At 36.0% G+C, this 23,240-nt stretch overlaps 1 protein-coding gene across 1 annotated transcript in view; it reads left to right on the forward strand.

The window, feature by feature from the left end:
- The window catches only part of LOC124236803 (A disintegrin and metalloproteinase with thrombospondin motifs 3), a 73,077-nt gene that overhangs the window by 35,346 nt on the left and 14,491 nt on the right, over positions 1-23,240 (forward strand). The window contains exons 5-15 of the mRNA XM_046655753.1: positions 208-313; positions 700-843; positions 1,479-1,611; positions 3,836-3,949; positions 5,956-6,101; positions 7,826-8,001; positions 9,450-9,583; positions 10,559-10,682; positions 14,047-14,127; positions 15,940-16,103; positions 21,257-21,422. Coding sequence (XP_046511709.1) covers positions 208-313; positions 700-843; positions 1,479-1,611; positions 3,836-3,949; positions 5,956-6,101; positions 7,826-8,001; positions 9,450-9,583; positions 10,559-10,682; positions 14,047-14,127; positions 15,940-16,103; positions 21,257-21,422 — 1,488 coding nt within the window. The remainder of the gene's footprint in view (positions 1-207; positions 314-699; positions 844-1,478; positions 1,612-3,835; positions 3,950-5,955; positions 6,102-7,825; positions 8,002-9,449; positions 9,584-10,558; positions 10,683-14,046; positions 14,128-15,939; positions 16,104-21,256; positions 21,423-23,240) is intronic.

A 23,240-nucleotide genomic window follows, 5' to 3' on the forward strand; every position in this document is an offset into this window, starting at 1 on the left:
CGGAAAGGAGAAAATGCAGACCCAGTGAATCTTTTTAGAGCCCATTACCTGTGGCTTTCCCAAGAGAATATGGCACAGTGTTAACAGTGAAATAATACTACCTCTGTTTCCTGAAAATTTTTTTTTTTTTCTAGGCAAAGTTCCAGTAGTAATTCTTAATGGGTTTTCTCATAAAATGAAAATAAAAGTAATTGTTATTCTCTACAGGATATGCTCCAGTCACAGGCATGTGTCATCCAGTGAGAAGTTGTACCCTGAATCATGAGGATGGTTTTTCATCTGCCTTTGTAGTAGCTCATGAAACTGGCCATGTGTAAGTCACAGTTGACAGCCATAAAGCAAAAAAAGGTCTTTTCTTTGCTGCTTCTCTCAGCATTGTTTGCGCTTGGGGCAGAAAGCATGCCAGCATGCAGCTCTCCTCCGCTGCCAATTGTGAGGAGCTGAAAACAGTGAGGAGGTCATGCACTGAAACTAAATGAGTGACTCTGGCTTATAGAGATACTCCTGCACTTTTCATAGCTATAGAATAAGCAAGGCATTTCTGTCACATTGCTTTCTATTTCACAGTTTCTGTGACTCCTCCATGAAAGCCACATTAACTTAAATACATACTTCTTTGTATTATTTTCAAAACAAAAATTAGGCAAAAGCTGTGGCCCCTTCTGATTCTTACCAGTGAGGTCTCACTTTGTGTTCTAGGCTGGGAATGGAGCACGATGGACAAGGCAACAGGTGTGGTGATGAGACTGCCATGGGAAGTGTCATGGCGCCCTTGGTGCAAGCAGCATTTCATCGTTACCACTGGTCCCGATGCAGTGGCCAAGAATTGAAAAGATACATCCAGTATGTTTCCTCCTGCATGTCATGAGAGCATTTATGTTATAGCAGAAATACAGGCAGGAAGCTGACTCTTAGGACCTTGATCATAACAAAACTCCCAGCAAAGGAAAACTGTTGTTCACAAGCAACATTTTCTTAGGGCTCAGACCACGTGGCACAGCGATTCCATATGTAATCACAATATTTTAAGCTGTAAGCCTGTAATTTAAGTCAATTTCTAATTGTGATTTCCTTTTAGTAAATTATTTATGGAACCTTTGATTAATGGTCAACCTTGAGTTGAGGATGAGGAGAGGATGGCCCTGGGATGTCTACATAGTGTACCACCAATACCCTACAGCATAGGTTTCGGGATCTGCCCTGCCGAGTTATGTGGGTGTTCAGCTCGGGACATGAGTAAGGCTGTCACAAGTCTACCGCATTCCTAAGTCATGCCTGGCTTATTTTCCTGGGATGAATAAGGATGAAGGGTCTTTTTCTAAATGGAACTGAAACAAAAAACCTTAAAAGATATGCTTTTGTAAACTTGCTGTATAATCTGATGAAATTCCTGAGTATGTAACCAAAGAATACTTTTCCATCAGCACATGATAAAAAAAATGAATATTTAATTACATGCAATATTTTTCTTCCTACAGTTCCTATGACTGTCTCCTTGATGACCCTTTTGAACATGATTGGCCCAAACTCCCAGAACTTCCTGGAATCAATTATTCTATGGATGAGCAATGTCGTTTTGATTTTGGAGTTGGTTATAAAATGTGCACTGCGGTATGTTACTCACAGTCCATTTAGATTTTGTATTTTGACATCTGTTTGCATAGCTCCTGTTTGGTGAGCTTTGCAGACTCACTGGTGCAAGTAAAAGAATATCTACTCATGATTTTGTGTTTCCTGTGTCCCTACATGCTAAAACTAAGTGCTTTAAGTAAACTATTTTATTTAATCCTTGTGACAGACTAGAAGGGAGTTGGTGTATTTTTATTTTACATATGAAAAACCCAAGACTTACAGAGATTAAGCAACTTGCTTGAATCACACTTCTAGTAAATAGGGGAGCTGAATGTTGAAACCAATGTTGTCAGTCTCCAAAACTTTGTTCTGTTGCTCCCTTGGTTTTTGTGACCTTCAGAGATGACTTTTAAGCCTTAGATAGGTGGCTTTGTATTAGCTTGTTTGCCAAGATTCCATGTAGCTGTGACCATTTGGCAAGGTTGTGCTGGTATGTTCTTACATGTGAATCATATGGAATAGCATGGAGGTGAGGAACATGGGCTCCGTAGGCAGACTGGGTGGGTCATCAGGGCCTGAATCTGACACTTAACTAGATGTGTGATTTTGAGCACCTTACTTAATCTGTCTAGCTTAGTTTTCTCATGTGTAAAATGTAGATAATGATAGTATTTATCTCATAGGATGGGTGTCAGGATTAAATTTGATAATGTAACTAAAGTGCTTAGCATAATGCAGGCAACATAGTAAATGCTCGCTGAAATCCATTAAAGCCAGTCTTCCATGTGGCTATTCAGATTAGAGGGATGTTTCATTAAATTTCCGTGTTGATCTTTAGTACTTCATCAGAAAAAAAAAGAAAGGATGGGCTTTTTATATGTTGGAGCAAAGCCTTATGTGTTAGAGCAAGAAAAATAAGTATTCCATGGTACTGAAAAGAAGTTGATCTGCTGTTTGAAACCTTCCATATGCAGATTTCTAGAGCCATTTAGTCTGTCTATAAGCTGTACATGTCAGCTCCTAATTACTGGCATTAATGTTTTAGTTCTGAGAATTTTAAAATCTTTGGCTCAATATCATGGAAAAGTACAATTGCTACATTAAGTAATAGAAAGTAGAACAAAAAACTCAGGTCCAAAATGAGTACTAATTTAAAAAAAATCTGTGACCATAAGGCTGTATGTGCGTAATTAGTGGTGTAGGTAATGAATATGTGGATATACTGGTGTTTGACATTTTTTAAAAAAATCTATCTAAAGAATGGTAACATGTTTATAGTTAGAGAGCAGATGAGTAAAGAGCACATACAAATATGTGTGTGTGCTTACACATACATTTGGGTATTATAATGTGGTGTTTTGGGAAATTAAAAAACCTTCTGAAGAGTGAGAAAACTAAGACTCTAGTCTGGCTCTGTTAGGTCTTATTTGTAATATAGTTATGGCCTTATCTTGTAACCCATATTTTGCAGCCATAGATTGTTGTGAGGATCAATACATGGAAAGTACTTTATAAACCACGTGAATATATTGTGATAGTTTGTTACACCAGGAATACATTATTTTCATAAAAAGTTTGACAGATATTTTTTGCTTTTAGTCAGCTCATTATGATGGGAATTTTTATTATTTATATCTGACTAGTTCATACCTACAGGAATAGAGGGAAGCCATTTTGTTGTTGTTGTTGTTTGGTGAGGAAGATTGTCCCTGAGCTAGCATCTGTGGAGTCTTCCTCTGTTTTGTATATGGAATGCCAGTACAGCATGGCTTGATGAGTGGTGTGTAAGGTCCACACCTGGGATCTGAACCTGCAAACCGCCAGCCGCTGAAGCGGAGCGTGCAAACTTTAACCACTACACCACCAGGCTGGCCTCATGGGAAACCATTTTGATAAGCTTGAGAGCTGCAAAACCATTATAATAAGTTTTCATATTTAAAATGTTCATAATAATTACTCTCTTAAAAATTCCAGTATTGCCTATTTGAAAACCAGAAAATAGAAATGGCATGCAGAAATATTAAAAATTAACCAAAGAATTCTAGACAAATCATTGTTTATCATTGTTATTTTAGAAAAGTAGAATAAAAGTATTCTCTACTTGATATTCTTAGGCAGTATTTTTTTCTTAACATGACACAACTTTGACTGTTAACTTGAAATTAAAATATCCAGGAAACATGACATGAAGACACTGTAGAGAAGATTTTGTTGGTGCATGTCTTGCCATCTATATTTCACTGAGATTCTGATTCTCTTCTAGTTCCGAACCTTTGACCCATGTAAACAGCTGTGGTGTAGCCATCCTGATAATCCCTACTTTTGTAAGACTAAAAAGGGACCCCCACTTGATGGGACTGAATGTGCTGCTGGAAAAGTGAGTATATCCATTTATACAATGAAGATTTAAGATATGTTGCATAATAATCATCTTTAAAAGTCTAGAAAATGGTGAACGTGGCTGTATCGTCATTTTTATGAAAACTATAGTGCATGAGGTTTCAGTACGGTAATGCACTAACACGATTTCCTAGAGCTGCTGTAAAAAGTTACCACAAACTTGGTGACTTAAAGCAACAGAAATTGATTCTTTCACAGTTCTGGAGGCCAGAGGTCCAAAATCAGTTTCACTGAGCCAAAATCAACATGTGGGCAGGACCATACGCCCTCCAGAGGATCTAGTGGAGATCTGTTCCTTGCCTCTTCCAGCTTCTAGTGGCTGCCCACATTCCTTGACTTGTGGCCGCACCACTCCAGTCTCTGCCTCTGTGGCCACATTGCCCCCTTCTCTTCTATGTGGGTAAACCTCCCTCTGCCCCTCTCTTATAAGGATAGATGTGATGGTATTTACGGCCCACCTGGATAATCGAGGATAATCTCCCCATGTCAAAATCCTTAATTTAATTACATCTGCAAAGACCTCTTTCCAAATAAGGTAATATTTACAGATATCGGGGATTAGGAGCTAACGTCTTGGGACGATATTCAGCTCACTACAGATGGAATAGGAAGCAGCAGTTCAGCAGAATATCTGGGCCCCAGCTAGTGGGATTTGATTTACTTGCTGGCATCCCACTTCTTGTGAAAGTTGTCCAGAAATAAAGTTATGTGAACTTATACAGAAGATTTGGCCTTGCTCCCTGGGGAAGGATGCCCAGAGGTTTTAAATCTCAAGTTGTGTAGTCAGGATTCAATGCTCAGAAACTGGCCAAGTGCCAAGCTATGCTACTCAGGAGGGGAAAGATCACCAAACCCAAAACAAAGGCATGTTAAGAAATCAAGCTGAGGAGGCTTAACTAGTTTGGAAATAAGATATTATAGACAGGACCAAAAGCTGGTAAAGAAGATTTGCATAGCTTTTAGTTCTTTTAAAGCCCATTAAAGCTCTGTTTCACATGTGTATAAACTATACTTGCTATGAGAATTGCAAGCATAATAATAACAATAAAACCTGCCCTCATTTGTGTTTAAACTGTGTTAAGCACTATGCTAAACACATTACATACTGTGAGTTTGCTTTGGGAAAATTCAGTATTACAAACTTGTGACTCAAAAAACAAGAGCAACAATGAATTGGTTCATTTTTGCTTTATGAAAAAGATATCCTATAAATCAACTCTGAACATCCAACTTCCCTAGATAGATTTGGGTTATATTTGAATTTAGCAAAGTTGAGTTTTAAGTTTACTGTATGTAGTATAAAAAAGCAAGTCCAAATATTGGAAGAGAAAAGAGCTAACGCCTTCTGAGCACCTGCTGTATGCTGGGCTCGGTAAGCTCTGTGCCTCTGTAGGATGCCCATTTTATTACTTCCGGGTCGGATGGTCCTTTCCAGGCCCCAATTTTTCTCGTCTATAAGATAAGGATCATATATCTGCCCTAGCTACTTCTCAGAACCATTATGAACGAAAATTTTTTAAAGTATGCGAAAGTGCTTTGAAAGCTGGATCTATTGTGAATATATTATGTTAATTATTTTCTAAGTTAAGGCGTATATTTTCATGTCATTATTTTAAAGGGGAGTAAACTGCCTTTAAAAACTCCCCATAACATAGATAACGAGGGATGAAGGGTGGAATAGCACCTACTGTGCAAGTTGGGTGCTCAGATAATTCTTACTGTTTATGACACTGGTCAATGTGTCCTTTAAAAACTTGTCTGAGTGAATGATATTTTTTCATTTTCATTTTATACTTAACACTGCAAGTCTAAATTACCCTTTGTATAGGGCACCTTATAGTTATAATTGCTTTTGGATAACCTTAAACACATTTTCACTTGGGAAAAAAAAGAAATGAAGCCCTTCAGTTGGCAGTTCTTATATAGCAACTTCAGCTTTACATGTGTGTGATTTTCATAATTGCCTTTTCTCATTTTCCTAAGTGGTGCTACAAGGGCCATTGCATGTGGAAGAATGCTAATCAACAAAAACAAGATGGCAATTGGGGATCATGGACCAAATTTGGCTCCTGTTCCCGGACGTGTGGAACTGGTGTTCGTTTCAGAACACGCCAGTGCAATAATCCAATGTGAGTATAACCCCTGTAATTTGAGTTATTTTGGTTATAACCCCTGGTTATTTTTGGATAGACTAGAAAATGCTTCAATATGATGTTATTAATATTCTGTTTCATGAAATACATATAAAATACAGAACATGAAAACTAAGGGCTTGACTGTCTATTTTGGTTTTGATTTTGATAAATCTCCCTTTATCAGTCTTGTGAAGAGTAGTCAATGATGAAGATGAGAGGCTCGAGTGAAGATTAGAGATTTTTCGAAAAAATTGCTGCTTAGGAACATTAAGGAGCTGAGCAGAGCAAGCAGATTACGGTGTTCTTAAGGCCTGGACACGGTGGCTGTGAGATCGCTGGGAGAAGCACAGGCGTGTCGGGGCGGAGCAGCACCCACCAGGGGGCTCATCCACCCCAGGGTTACGCGGGGAACGCTTCAGAGCAGGGCACAGAAGGATGGTGAAGGAAAGCCAGGGATTTGGAGGGAGAATTATCTATTGCTTCACTCAGACCAAATTGACTGAATCCCTCTTGTCTGCCCAGCAAACTTTATTTTTTGAAGGAAAAAATAATTGAAATATTAAACTTAGGACATTTTTCCTTGTCTGGAAGCTTTAATGTGTGGGCAGCTCTTTCTCTCTGTCTCTGCCAACAGGATGGCTCCGAGCATGTCTTTTATAAAGACTGAGTGTCACATACCTGTCTTCTCAGGAAGAAATGATGGCTGTATTAGTAGAAGTAATAAAACAATAAAAATTATAGTAATAAGAGCAGCTAAAGTTTACTACGAGCCACGCTCTAAGTGTTTAAAATATGTTCACTCATTTAATCCTCTCAAGTTTTTTCTAAGAAGGACAGGATTTTTTTTCCAAAGATTGGCACCTGAGCTAACAACTGTTGCCAATCTTTTCTTTTTTTTTTTTGCTTCTCCCTAAAGTCCCCCAGTACATAGCTGGATATTCTAGTTGTGGGTGCCTCTGGCTGTGCTATGTGGGACACCACCTCAGCATGGCCTGATGAGAGGTGCCATGTCCATTCCCAGGATCCGAACCCACAAAACCCTGGGCCCCCGAAGCAGAGCGCACGAACTTAACCACTTGGCCACCGGGCTGGCCCCAAAAGACTGGATTTTTATTTCCATTTTATGTATGAAGAAACTGAGGCATAGAGCTATGATCACAGTTCTCTGATTGCATCTACATGTTCTATACATGATAGAAAATATAATTTTCCTGAGTCCATATGTATGTTATTTCTTTATATACTTTCACCATGCATTTAAAATACACTGTTTGAGGGGCCAGCCCAGTGGCATAATGGTTAAGTTCGTGCGCTCCACTTCAGCGGCCTGGGGTTTGTGGGTTCAGATCCCGGGCATGGACTTGCACACTGCTCATCAAGCCATGCTGTGGTGGCATCCCACATACAGAATAGAGGAGGACTGGCACACACATTAGCTCAGGGTCAATCTTCCTCACCAAAAAATAATGAAATAAAATATACTGTTTGAAAAGCTGATTTAAATTGTTTTGTTTTTTACTCCCCCCTCCCCATCCCCACTCCCTCAGCGGGGAAAGGATAGTGCTTTTGGGAAGGGATTAAAATTAGGAAGTATGAGTTCATTCACTTTGTGCTGGCAGCTCAGAAGCTCTGGCTTTCTGCCCTCTAGTGCTGTGTCTGCAAGCTTCAACTGCTGGACCAGAGCCAAAAGGCCTTTTGAAATGTTGTCTTTTCCTTAGGCCCATCAATGGTGGTCAGGATTGTCCTGGTGTTAATTTTGAGTACCAGCTTTGTAATACAGAAGAATGCCAAAAACACTTCGAGGACTTCAGAGCACAGCAGTGCCAGCAGCGTAACTCCCACTTTGAATACCAGAATGCCAAACACCACTGGTTGCCATATGAACATCCCGACTGTGAGTAGAGGCCTGCTCTTTTCCTGCTGTGCGGATGGTTACTTAGAGTCTAAGCTTTGCCAACCCCAGTCCCTTGGACTCTTGATCCCTGCTTGGTAACTTAGAAAGCCTGGTGCTCATAGGGGTAAGTCCTTCTGGGTTTCCAAGAATAAGGCTAATGTACTCCTTTCTCAAGAGAGGTGAGAATTGTGGAATAGTTCCTGGCAAGCAGCACTACCACCATCGCTACTGAAAAGGCCAGTGGAAAGCAAGACATGGGAGAGAGATTGAGTTTCCTCATTCCGCTGAAATCCCTCTACGAACAGATGCTTTCGGAATGTTGTGATCTTTCCTTTCCGAATAACTAGAGAAAAATATAGTTCTTTTACCATTGAGTCAGGAACAAGAAAAGGACCGCTATTTAATAATAAAAATAACTTCCTAACCTTTTACTTTTGTACCGTACACTAATTATTAAAAAATACACTTGGAAATTCCATTTTAGAGTTTCACTTTTACCTCTGAATTTTCCAGTAAATGTGTTCAAATAGGAGCTTCTTGCTATATTTCTTATTTGGGTGAATATAAAAGAAACTAATTATATGGTTATCGTGTGATATAATACACTGCAAAGTTCACTTTAAAAGCTGTTTTAAAAGAAAGATGCATACATATAGAAATTAAAAGTTTCAATGCATTAAAAAAGAAATGAATCATTTTGATCTATTTTGGTGGAGCAAGCCACATAAATTATATGAAATTTAATTAAGCAGATCCTACCATAGGCAAAAGCTATACTAGGTCACTGGCTCAAATGAAAGAGAAACTCTGAGTGCTGTAAGTGTCACTAAAGCTAAATTGGTTCTGATGAAGAGCGCTGGTGAAATCTAGGGTGGCCATACAACCTGATTTGCCTGGGACAGTCCCAGTTTATACCTATTATCCCTGTGTAATTATTATTTTTTTTACACTGTTTAAACTATTTCTTTTTTTTTTTTTAAGATTTTATTTTCTTCCTTTTTCTCCCCAACGCCCCCCGGTACATAGTTGTATATTCTTAGTTGTGGGTCCTTCTAGTTGTGGCATGTGGGACGCTGCCTCAGCGTGGCTCAATGAGTGGTACCATGCCCCCACCCAGGATTCGAACCAATGAAACACTGGGCCGCCTGCAGCGGAGCACACAAACTTAACCACTTGGCCACGGGGCCAGCCCCATCCCTGTGTAATTATTAATAGACCCCCTTTTCACTCTCAGAAGTATCGCAATTTAGCTGTCAAATCAGATGGTCACCCTGGTTAAAACAAATATGACAAACATGCATATTTTCCCCCTACTCTTTATTTATTTATACAATATTTCGTTTTCAGGAAACCACGTTGAAACTTTATATTTTAAAAATAAAATAAACTGTACTGTTCAAATAAATTATTTTATATAAATATTTGATTTAATCCTCCATTTTATGCAGCCAAGAAAAGATGCCACCTTTACTGTCAATCCAAAGAGACTGGAGCTGTTGCTTACATGAAACAGCTGGCGCACGATGGGACTCGCTGTTCTTACAAAGATCCGTACAGCATATGTGTGCGAGGAGAGTGTGTGGTGAGTTCAGATGGCTTCCTACCCCAAAGCTTCCTGCTGTATTGGGCAAATCTACTTTTACTCTCCTTTATCTGCATATTTTCAAAAATTTGTAAATTCTTTCTTATCTGTGAAATCATATTATCATGAGAATCTATCACTAGTTCAGTAGCTAAACTAAATTTGGGAGAAATTGCACTTAATAAAATCAAACTTTGGTCGGTGGTAGAATCAAGACTGAAATGTGGTTTTCCTAATTTCCAGCCAAATGCCTTTTCTAAGTTACTCTGATGCCTCTAGACTGGGAATACAACAATTTGAGCGTGATGCCTTTGCTTTGAGTGTTACTGGTAGCCATCTGCTATTAAAATACAAGGTCTTGCAAATCTTTCACAATTCTTCCCCTATTGTACAACACTAATGTTCCATTGCTTTAAATACTGTTCTCTGAACCGACTTGCCATGAACATACAACTTCTTGGCTCCGTTCTAATCTCTCTGCATTCTTGAAATGCCTTTCCACACACTGTTCCCTTAGGGCCTTATGAAAATTTCCACTACTGTACTCCTGTGAAGTTTTGTCCCAAATCCCTAACCAACTTGTAAAGCTTGTCCTAATGTACAACTCACGATTTTATTATTCATCTTTATAAATATGAAAACGACAAGGGAAAAGCTCCATCCCACTTTTTTGTCTCCTCAGCATCAACTACATCTGTGCTTAGTAGACATTTGATGAGTATGACTGTGTATCATGGGGCAAATACTTCATTAGACTGGGGGAAATCTGTCCTTTATTACCTAGAGTACAAGTCACTCAATTTCATAATAGCTCTTTAAAATATTGAGGTGTTAAAAGTCAGAGGTAGAGTGAGAATTTGGTGCAGACTGCCTGAGTGTGGGCTCACAATTCAACAAATGGTTCATCATTCTCCACTATGCTGACCTTTACTTGGCACATGAAAATTAGCCACATTTAACATCTTCTCTCCCCAGAAAGTGGGCTGTGATAAAGAAATCGGTTCTAACAAGGTTGAGGATAAGTGTGGTGTCTGTGGAGGAGATAATTCCCATTGTCGAACCGTAAAGGGGACATTTACCAGGACACCCAGGAAGCTTGGTAAGATGAGGTCTCTCATGAATTTAGTATCCTTCTCTATGATTTGTATTTTTTGAGACTTCTTTTAGGAATGCAGCATTTTCTCTATAAACATAACAAAAAATTAGCTGCTGATTTATTTTTATTCAGATTACCTTTTAAGGAACTATTAAAAAAAACTTTGAATCCATACTCCATAGCATCCATGATGAAAAATTATCTACTCAATTTAGATAAGGAACAAATAAAATCAATATCAATTATAGTAGTTAGACAAAATCTGTTTTTGTTTTATTTTGTGTTTTTAATAAATGCATTAGACCTAATTTTTAAAATTGATGCTTATTTTGAATTTTTTCTTGCACATAAATTGTTGATCAGAAGTGAGAAAAATAGCAAAATTTGAAATATGACTGTTAAAATATTACATTAGTTTTGCTTCTTTTAAAAATGCGAAAGTTTATCCTACTTATGAATCTATGAATCTAGGGTCCATATTTCACATAATTTAAAAAATTTTCTATTAAACAAAATTGAGGTACAACCAAAAAATGATGCAAGATATAACTGCTTATGAGTGTGAACTTTTGTGTTTGTTACACAATGACCTGAATTTAGGCATACAGTGAAGGTTCAAAAGATGGAACAGAAAGCACAAATAATATGCAAAAAGTATTAGTAGTTTCCTAACTATTCATTGGAATTTTCAAAGATTTGGATACAAACATTTATTATTAAATAATTTTTTCAGTTTGTAACAAATATTATTCAGTTATTCAATAAACATATACTGGGCCAATGTTTCTGAGAATTCAGCATTTAAAGATAAATTTGGTGTGATGCTTCTCTTCAGAAACTTCTCTTACATCATCCAAAACACAGTTTGTATAGTCTCTTACAGAATGATAGAAAACAAAATAAAACAAAACAAAAACAAAGAGATTTGGTTAACTTTGAGCACATTGTCACGGCAGTAATTGTCCCTTCTAGAAGAAAAGAAAGTATAAAAAAGTTACTCTTCACCCAAAGGGAATAATTCTTAGTTCTTTTTTACTCCCATTATACCTCAGCTACCCAGCTCAAGCGAATGCCACACATCAGCTTTGCTCTTTCATATATTTAGGGTGGCAGAGTGAGGTGACTTTATTCTAATGTGTTTTTCTTAGGTATTCCTACTCTAGTTACTAATGCCTTTGCTTTCCTTGTATGATAATTTACTATGTTTTGTACTTGAAAATTGTTAAAAAGAAAATATTGCCATTTCTAGCTAATTGTGTTATTTTAATAAAGCAGAGTTAGAATTATATACATATATTATGGATTTGGTGGAGTAACATAATTTTCTCCATCTTATTGTGAAATAATTTACTGTGCTTTAGTGTGATTATAAATTATTCTTTTAGGTGTAAATCACTTATTCACAGAGTGAATTAATGTGAAGAAAAAAGTTTTTGCCATAATCATTCGTTCTATATTATATATAATATAAGGTAGTGATACTTTTTTTCAGATACCTCAAAAATTATGCTAAACCTGCGAATCAGGGTCAGCAAGAACACAAGAAAGCTTTCAATCATACAGATTCAAACGTTCGAAGATTATCTAACATCCATTTCTTTGCACTAATGTGGTCATCATAGTCATTCAATAGACTAATTAACCTTTTCCAACAGGGAAACATTTAAGCAAGAGGTGCCATAAAGAATTCAAGTTACTGGAAAATGAAATCTGCAAGTATTCAACTTCAAATCACCTATATCATTTCTCATTCACGCTTAGTCTTACTTTCATTGACTATTAACAGTTTATTGGCATTAGCTAACTATTATAAATGCATTTTGACTTCAACATATAAAATTACAGAACATTTTTTATATTTTACCTAACAAAATATATATAGCTTATAGTATAGTCAATGAAACAGCAAGACTTTGATAAACATGAAACCTCCACTAATTAAAGACATTCTATTTAAGGGAAGAGGAGAGGCGCCTTCACTTTACCCAAAGGAGCTCGTAATATTTCTCTTGCTGAAACAAGAGAAGCTAAAAATGTACTGGGTAAGTTGTAGCAAACTGCAGAAAGATGGGCATCCATAAATGGCATCAAGCTGTTTTGCTATCCTTGGCATCTTCAGCGTGTTACTTCTAGCCATTGTATATGCAGGCAAATGTGGTACATTTCACGTATTGGACTTTACCCAGGCTCAGAAGCTGAAAACCGTGATCCCAAAATGACTGCTCCATTTAGTTAAGACATTAACAAATATTATGAAAAATAATTAGGTAAATCTACATATAGGTAGATATTAATTGTCCATATACAAATGACAAAAAACATGTTGTTTCCAATACCATCAGCAATTGTGTATTGACAACTGAATTTCTGTCAATATTCATCCTATAGTAAATGAATTGGATATTTCATAATGAATTGGAGGTGTAAGTTGCATCACCTTCCTATCTTTATTTAGTTTTGATGGAAATGAGATAAAACATCTTGGTTTCCCTACTTCTCCTGACTACTGTTGATTTATAGTTAGGATCTTAATTCTACATGATGTTAAGCTAATTTTTAGGACATGTGGCTAATACTAAGAAAGTTTGTTATATATGACATTACCTATAATAGGATTGATGTATGATTTTAAAACCTAAGGCAACCCATTAAGCGTATTGCTTTTATTATATGTGGATTAGAAGAATGAGGTTAGGGTGCGTAAAGTCAATGCACGAAATAAAGTCAATGCAGACATTTTGTAATCAAATGGTTTGGTCAAATCTATAACATATATTATAAAATATTCTCATTATAAAACTTGTTTAAAGCTTTAATATTGATTATTGATCATAAGAACAGTGAAAACTACTCATTGATTTTTCTTTTGTAATTTCTTTAGAATGAAGCAAGCTTTTAAATAGGAAGATATTTCATTAATTAGAATTTTAGTTATCTATACTTGCCACTTAGGCTTTTAAAATAATATAGAGACAGATAAAATATCTCAAGAAGGTCACCAACTAAGTACACTAAAAATTGGCCACACTTCAAAACTAAAATCACAGAGAGAGACACAGGAAAGTATGGTATTTGCCTGAATTGTTGTGGACACAATTTGTAGGTCAACACAATGTAAACGACTAATAGGTTGGAAACAAGATTAACTTTTTCCCTCTCTTTAATGAAAAAGAAAGTTTCCTCTAATCTCATGCCAGATGTCACAAAAGCTACCAAAGCTTTGAAGTTAATTCCTGAAACCGCTTCTTGCAGTTTATGGATGCCCTCTTCTGCCTGCAGGAGCAGGATGAATGTAATGCTCAGCTAACCATGGTTGTTGCTTTTGTTTTCTTCTTTGCTTCCTCCAATATTTACTACACATGCAAAGGGTACCTTAAGATGTTTGATATACCCCCTGGTGCTAGACATGTGTTAATCCAAGAAGACGAGGCTTCTCCTCATATTCTTGGTAAGTGTTCCTGTCTGCTGGCTCTGCTTTAACATGCTCTTAAACACAAAAATGTCAAAGAAATCATATATATATATATATATATAAATATATGTATATGTGCATAGATGCGTGTATATATATGTATATGTATATATGTATACATAGATATGCAAGATTCAATATTTTATATAAATGCATTATTATGTGGTTTTTGTTGGTCATTTTTCCTAACTCTTCTTTTTTTAAAATTAGAAATACTCAAAAATAGAGCTTTAACTTTGAGTGAAACCTGGGTTGTTCATTATTACATGAAGAAAAAAAATCATTGGCATTAAGTTTGCCAAGTTTGTATTTGGTATGCATTTTTCTTCTGTATTGGGGGATGAGAAAAATAAACAGGTTAATAAAATGCACTAAATTAAGGAATAATATCAGAAAAATTTGCCATATTTATGTTGACAAATTCGTTCTGATATTTTGGTAGATGCCATACTGTAGGCCTCTCCTTACTTTTATTGCATTTTAAGATCTTTGGCTGAAAAGGAACCACATGTGAATTTTATTAGTCTAATGAAAATTTTCCTAATATCTGTCATGTGTCAAGTTTCTGACCGGCACATGCAGACCCATTTGCATGGCTGTTTATACTTTCCAAAAGTAGATTCTTTTCCTCGTTTACAAAAGGATCATGCAGAAATGTCACTTTAAAGGGGTTTATATTCAAAGCGTATGTACAAGTGTAAACATAACTTTCATAAAGTCTTTGACCTATTAAAACACTAAGAAGATTTCTGTAACTAAGGCATCATCTGTAAATCCCATGAAAATTTGTAGCAAATTTTTTTTAATGTATGAATTAAAAAAATGAATTGTTTTATAGTGTTTCATAGAATTATTTGTTTGTTTTTAGCATTTAAATTATATTCTCTACTAGATTTCATATCAGTCTAGCAGTTAGCAGAAAGTAGTTCTTTATCCAGTATTAAAATTCCTTATTTTTCATCCTAGAATTGAGATTATTCTTTATGGAGAGATTAAACTAGTTTAAAAGAGCGAGAGGAATAAACGTATTTAACTAAAATTATTCATGTTTTTGACACATTATCTGTAATGGTAATAACTTACAAAATTTTATTTTCTAACGTTATTATATGCTATTAAACACCTCCAAACGTTAAAATCCCATTTGTTATTTTTCATCCATTAGAGGAAGCATTTTATTTTATAACGTATAGTAGATTTATTACACAGTAAGGCTTCTATCCCCAGTGAATAGCTTTTCCTAGACATATAAGGAAGTGATGTGGCCTTAGAATTTTCCACTCAGAACGAATTGTTTGTTGGCCTAAAAGTTAGGTCTGCCTTTTTGGGTACCTATAACTATTTTGACTAACTTGAAAGATAAACGGTAAAGTAAAGAAGCCGTATATGTTACATGCTATCCTAGCATAAACGATCTGTATTAATTATTCTAGAAGTATCCATTATTTTCAAAATATTCCCAGCTTTCTGAGGAAATGTATAGGATGACTGAGTTAGAAATTGTTAGCTTCTTTGACAATGTTTTCAAATGGGAATATTTGCTAATTTCTCTCTCCTATTTAACCATCTTTCCATTGTTTTTGACTAGTTAGGAATGCTTCTTGAGGATTTTGAGTGCCTAATGAAAGAAATGGAAGTCATGTCAGAACTACCACTCATTTTGATTGCTGTGATGCTAATAAACATGATCTTTGACTTATGGAAGGGGATAGACTTACCATGGGTCTTCAAAACTGTAATATGATAAAATAAAATATATATGTCAGTTACTGATTTCTCTTCCTTTAGCCATTAAGAACCAGGCTACAGGCCATTATATTTTAAATGGCAAAGGGGAGGAAGCCAAGTCGCGGACTTTCATAGATCTTGGTGTGGAATGGGATTATAACATTGAAGATGACATTGAAACTCTTCACACCGATGGACCTTTACATGATCCTGTTATTGTTTTGGTATGTGGTGTTACAGGCTCACTATATAGTTGGTTTGGTTTATAATTTTATAATTAATTTATCTGAAAACACTTTCACCTTGAACACAGAATATTTAGTTTGCTTGTTTTTTATAGTTCATTTATCCCTCTCTACTCTTTGTACAATTTTGTCATATAGTTTATTACATATACATTATAGACTTACAGTAATACAATTTTTGACTTTAGTAATGAGTTATTTTCCAAAGACAAGAAAAGAAAAAATAGATTTTTATGTTTACCCACGTATTTACCATCTCTGATGCTCTTCTGTCTTCCGTAAATCTGACTTTCCATCTAGTATCATTTACCTTCAATATAAAGAAGTTTCCTTAGGGAATTCAAAGCGAGGTTTATGTATTTAGGTGATGTCACTGAGCAGCACAGCAGGAAGCCTCTGGGTCTGAGAGTTCCCAAGGGCAGCAGCAGCAGCTTGTGGTCCTTCTAGCCACAATCTTATTTTATAGTTTGCAGATGTTGGGTGCAATTTCATAGAGATAAACAAAGCAAACAGGCTCTTAGTGGCTAAAAATCTGCTTTTTGGGGCCACATTTAAAACAATTGGGTATATAAAATTTTGAGTTTGATACTAGCAGGATTTTGAGCTAAAGGGTCTCAGCCTGCTGTGAAGAAATAAACAAGGTTGGGGCCAATATGCAGGAGCCATCTTTGACTCATTTATATAATATTTGTCTTCTAGAATCCATCGTTTATGATGAGAAGTCAGCCTCATTTATATTGCTGCTCTGTATGTAAAGTGTCCATTTTCTCTGGCTGCTTTTTAAGATTTTCTCTTTATCTTTTTGTTTTGTTTTGTTTGTTTAACAGTTTAGGCTTAGTTTGTAATGTTCTTTGTATGTATCTGGTTTGGGGTTCACCAAGCATCTTGGCTCTGTCAGTTGATGTTTTTTGCCAATTTGGGGTTAATTTTCCGTTATGTCTTCAAGTTTGTTTTTCCCCCCCATTTCTTACTCCTCTACTCCTAGAGCTCATTTACATGTATGTTAAACCAGTTGAAATTATTCCATAAATTTCTTAGACTTTGTTCATCCTTTTATAATCTTTTTTTCTCTCTTCTTTGGGTTGGATAATTTCTATTGATCTGTGTTCAAGTTCACTGACTGTGTCTTACACGGTCTCTAATCTGTTGTTGAGCCCACCAAGTAAATTTTTCATGTTAGATGATGTACTTTTCTCTTCTACAATTTCCATTTGGTTCCTTTTCTTTTTTTAATACTTTCCATTTCTCTTCTGAGATTTCCATATATTTTCACTCATGATGTCTAGCTTTTCCTTTAAGTCCTGTGCCTTCATGTTGTCTGCTTCTATGGGCTGCTTTTTTCTTCCCCTTGATTATGAGGCACGTTTTCCTGCTTCTTGCAATTGTTTTTATTGTACACTGGATATTACAGATGGTGAGTTGTAGGGCATTTGGTTTATGTTGCCCTCCTTACATGCTGTTGGGTTTTGTCGTGCCTGCAGTTATTATCAGCTCCTCCTGATCCTTGAGGCCTAGTTTATTCTTTGTTAGGGCTGATCTATTTTAGTTTTGTCCTTATTCTTATAGCCTGGCTTTTTTGGTACTTTAACTGAATACCTGAAGTGTTAGTGAGGCTTTTCACCCTGCTAGGTAAGAACTCCTATATCTCTCAGACTTACCTGACCTCAGGTATCTCTATCCTGCTCCCAGCCCTGCATCAGCCACTCATTAGTAGACAGTGTGGTGTCTTGGCCTGGGCGTGCACAGACCAGTCCTCAGTCTGGGTCCCATGCAGCCTTCTGGGCTACACCTCTATGCAGCTCTCCTCTTTTTTAGTCCCTGCCCTGCAAGTTTCAAACTCCACTCTCCAACTCCTCAGCTCAGTGAGACTGCTGTCTCGGCTTGAGTTCCTGCTTCCTGTGTGGGTCTCCAGAACCTGGCCCTGTCAGGAATCCAGGATCTGGCATGCTTCTCTTCTCACAGGACTCATTGCCTTTGCTGTGTTATTCATTGCCAAAAAACAAAAAAAGTTCTGCAAATGTTCTGTCCAGTTTTATTGTTTTTTTATATCAGGAAGACAACTCTATTTACTCCCTCATGGATGAAAGCAGAAGACACCTACTTGATTTGAAAAATATTTTTGGATTCTGTATACAGATATTTATTGGATTCTCTATAAAAAAAATTACACTAATCTAAAACAAAATCTTCCCACCCAATTCCAAGGGTTTTTTTTTTTTCCTTTGAAAATTATTTCCTTTTGGTGAAGTGTCTGTTCAAATCTTTTGCCCATTGTTAAAGTAGGTTGTTTTTTTCTTTTTCTTGCTTTGAGAGTTCTTTATATATACTTGATGTAAGTCCTCGTGAAATATGTGATTTGCACATATTTTCTTCTAGTCTATGGTTTGTTTTCCTCCTCTTAGTAGTGACTTTCACAAGCAAAATGTTTTAACTTTACTGAAGTCTAATTTATCAATCTTTTCTTTCATGGATTAAGATTGTGGTGTTATATGTTTTTTTGCTTAATCCAAGTTCAAAATATTTTTCCTGTTTTTGGTAAAAGTTTTATAGTTTTACATTTTACATTGAGGTTTATGAACCATTTTGAGTTAATTTTTATATAAGTTTTGTATGATATGTTAGGTTCTTGTTTTTGCATATGGATGTTTATATTATCTATTGCTGCATAATAAGTTACCCCAAATTTAGTGCCTAAACACAAAGCAACATTTATTATCTCACAGTTTCTGTGCATCAGGTATCTAAGAGCAGCTGAAATGGCTAGTTCTGGCTCAGGGTATTTCATGAGGTTGCTGTCAGCTGTGCCAGGCTTGACTGGGGAGAATTGCTTAGTCACTTGGCTGTTGAAAGGCCTCAGAAGGTTGCTCCTAAGCTTTTTCATATGGTGGCTGGTGGGCCTTGGTTTCTCACTATGTGAGCCTTTCCAGTGTCCTTATTGCATGGCAGCTGGTTTCCACTGGAACGAATGATTCAAGTGAGAGAGAAAGTGAGAGAGCCAAGAGAGAGGTCAGTCTTTTTTAACCTAATCTTGGAAGTGACATCCCCTTGCTTCTGCCATTGTCTGTTTGCTGGAAGCAAGTCACTGAGTCCAGCCCACACTGAAAGGGAGAGGAATTAAGCTCCACTTATTGAGAAGTATCAAAGGATTTGTGAACACATTTTTAAAGCCACTACAATGTCCAATTGTTTCAGCATAATTTCAATTTGTTGAAAAGACTGTCCTTTCTCCATTAAATTGTCTTTTCACCTATGTCAAAAATTAATTGTCCAAATTTATATGGTTTATTTCTGGACTGTCATTCTGTTCCATAAGTTATATAATTTTATAGCAAAAATATATATTAATCAAAATTTTATTTAGATTATCTTAGCTTGAATGACTGGAGATCAGAATCTCTATTTCATGCTTATGTAATTACACTACGTTCTTTCCCAGTGGCACAGGTATCTTACCTCAGAGCCCTGCCACTTAACCGCCACAATAGACTACCTCGAGCCTTTGTCCCCTGATGGTAGTGTGACCACAGGGAGCAATGTGGGCTGCAGATATAAGGAGATTTGTAGCTGGGACAGGGGCGTTGTGGACAAGCAGAGCTCTATCTTCATGACCTCTCTAAAGGAGGCGAACCCCAGGTTAGGAGCCCCAGAGCATGTCACTGGGCTGTCTGGGGCTGAAAGCATTAGACATCTGGCTGGAGTGTCAGGGTTGCTGCTTAATTTTTAATGCTGTTTTAAAAACAAAGATTAAGGGAAAAAAGAGAACAGAACCCATATAAGCAAATCCTTCATCCCAGTGGGTTTAGTGTCACTCGATTTCTTAAACAAAAGCTGTTTCTAAAAGTTTAGTTTAAAATACTAATGAATTGCACATGTTTCTCCCTTTGTATAATTGTTATAATCTTATAAAAGCTACATGAAAGTCAATAAAAGCTTATTTTTTAAAAAAAGAGTACTTTGCCCTAAACAAATTCAAAAAGCAAATTAAAAACTGAGAATATATTTGCAATGCTTATTATAAAAAAGGATTAATATCCTTATTGTATAGATTATTTAGGAGAAAAGGTATGTTTACCAATAAAGAAAGAGGACATGACAGGAACATGCAGTGTACAGCAGACAGAATACAAGTGACTAAGGAACTCAGGAAAAATAAACTTTACTACTTAACCATAAAATAGCAGTTAAAACAATAGCCTTTTGCCCATTCGATTAACAAAGATGAAAACTATATAATATGTAGCACTGAATGGGGGCACTTTCCTATACTCTTATTATGAAAGTTATATTTATTCTGACTATTCTGAAGGGCCATTCACTAATCTATTATAAGAACTATAAAAAATGTGTGTACTTTTTAGCCCTCAAAGAAAAATCAGAAATCACCACAAAGGTGGGGACAAATTCTAATCAATACAAATATTCATTAATAAGTAAATGGTTGAATAATGCACACTACCTTTAGAATTAAGCACTATGCTGATATTTAGTATGTTTCCAAAGAATATTTACTATCTTGGGAAATGTGTATGACACATTTAGTGAAATAAGCAAGGCCAGAAAAGCATGTATGTGTATACACACTCACACACAAACACAGCCACACACACACACATATACACACAACAATATGCAAATGTATTAAGGGTATATCCCAAAATAATAAAAGTGACTTTGGTTTTCTTTGGTTTGGTAGAATTGTGGATGATTTTTACTTTCTTTATATTTTTCCATAATGTGTATATTTTCTGGAAGGAACATTATTATCTTTGCTATCATAACAAAACAGTTGATTTTAAAGACTAATTTTTAAATGCACTAAGGAGATATATAACTTAAGGAAATCTATAGTGAATTTTATTTTAAAGTTATTATTTTTATAATGCAATCGCTTACTCCTCAGTGTATATATTTTTTTCTACATTTTATGGTCAAAGTTTTATATATTTGCATTTTTTTCTTAGACAAGGCACACTTGCACTTTCGTTGGTAGAAACAAAAACATTATGTTTTTAGAAGCTACTTGAAAGTCTTCCAGTTTTAATAAGAGAAATATTCTGAAGTATTTGTAATTTTTCATTCAAAATTTAAAACTCTCTCAAGTGATTTACATATTTATTTCATGTGTATGTTAGATTATACCGCAGGAGAACGATACCCGCTCTAGCCTGACGTATAAGTACATCATCCATGAAGACTCCGCACCTACAATCAACAACAACAATGTCATCCAGGAAGAAGTAGATACTTTTGAGTGGGCTTTGAAGAGCTGGTCTCAGTGTTCCAAACCCTGTGGTGGAGGTAACAATTGAACACATTTGTTACATTAAAATGTAATTCATATAAAAGCCAATCTTCTTGCTTAGACCTTAAGGATGGTCTCTGATTGAGGCCACAATCTGAGAAATACCAAACATACCAACCGAAACATGAATACAAAGCATTTTTACTGGAATGGCAGAATCTGCAAAGGATAAGAATCCATTCCTCACAACAGGAGACCTTCTTAAAATCCTCTTGTCCTTTTCCCTTGGTTTCTTTATGTCTGACATACCTGCAGGTGGTACTTTAAACGCTTTACTCTACCCAAACTCCAGAACTCTCCCAAATTCAGTGTCCTCTGGTTCTCGCCTTCCTTCTCCTTAACTTTTTCTTCCTATAACTACGCATATCTTTTCTATCAATGTTAATAATAAAAGAGCTATTAGTTTCATAACACTGACTATGTACCCGATACTGTTTTAAATGCTTTATATATTAATGCATGAGTACTCACAATGGCTCTATGAGATCGCTACTATCATTATCTCTGTTGTACTTACTGATGGGGAAACTGAAGCACAGGGAAGATAAGTGGCTGCCCAGGACATAGGATACAAACCCAGGTGGTCTGGCCTCTGAGTACATTCTCTTACTACATTATGCTGCCTCTCTGCCCTCTCTAGAGTAGATCTATTAAGCTGTTCTCAGAGTTTCTCATTTTCTCCTGTCATCTATTCCTCTAGTTCTGAACAGCAAATGCTTCAGAAGTGAGCTAGCCTAACAGATGTTCCAAAACTGAGCTGGCCTAAACAGAATTCTCCCTGACAGGCAGGAGAACGCAAGGGGCTCTCACAATAATGATACTTAACAATTGAGACCAAAAAATTATTCATAGTAAGGAATGCCTGGGTAAACCATTTGTTTTATAATTTTAAATTCAAGAATGTATTTCTAAACTGGTTTTTTTTTGGAGGGGCATAAAATGTTTTTAGTTAATTGTTTAAAACAACCTTTATCCATTACAAGATGCTTATTTAATTTAGATCCTCTCTTCTGCTGAACGCTCAGAATCTACTTGGTCCCAAGATTTATCAGATACACCGTTTTAATATCTATCACATCTACTCCTTCCTCACCAGGCTTCTTTCACAATTTTGGAATGGAAGATTATTGCAAAAGTCTCTTAACTGGTCAACTAATTTTGATTTTTTTTCTCTTCCTTCATTTCCAAGATAATCTTTCTTGTATGAATGAATAAATAAATGAATGAATGAGTAGAATTACCTTATTTCCCCGATTCAAATCCTTCACTCTCCTAATGTGTTACCTGGAAGACACAACATAATTTATGTAGTATTCTTACCAAAAGTGAATAACCCCCAATCTAATATTAGGAGACAATTAAATAAACCCAAATTGTGGGACATTTTATAAAACAACTGACCTGTACACCTCAAAAATATTAAAGATAAAAAGGGGCTCAGAAACTATTCCTGATTAATTCCATGGCAACTAAATGCACTATGTGATCCTTGATTGGAAAAACATTGCTATAAAGAACATTATAGGGACAATTGACAAATTTTGAATATGGTCTCAATATTAGATAAAAATGTTAGATCTGTGTTAAACATGATTTTAAGAATTATATTGTGGCTAGGCAAGGGAATGTACTTATTACGAGTATTATGCTGAAGTATTTAGACATGAAGGATCAGGATGTCAGCAACTTACTCGCAAATGGTTCAGCAAAATTATATGTTATATATATATATAAATACATATATATATCTTAAATACGGTGACATAGTAACACAAGGTTAATCTAGATGCAAGGCATACAAATGTTTACTGTGT

Source organism: Equus quagga, chromosome 3 (assembly GCF_021613505.1).
Source record: "Equus quagga isolate Etosha38 chromosome 3, UCLA_HA_Equagga_1.0, whole genome shotgun sequence".
Lineage (NCBI taxonomy): Eukaryota > Metazoa > Chordata > Mammalia > Perissodactyla > Equidae > Equus > Equus quagga.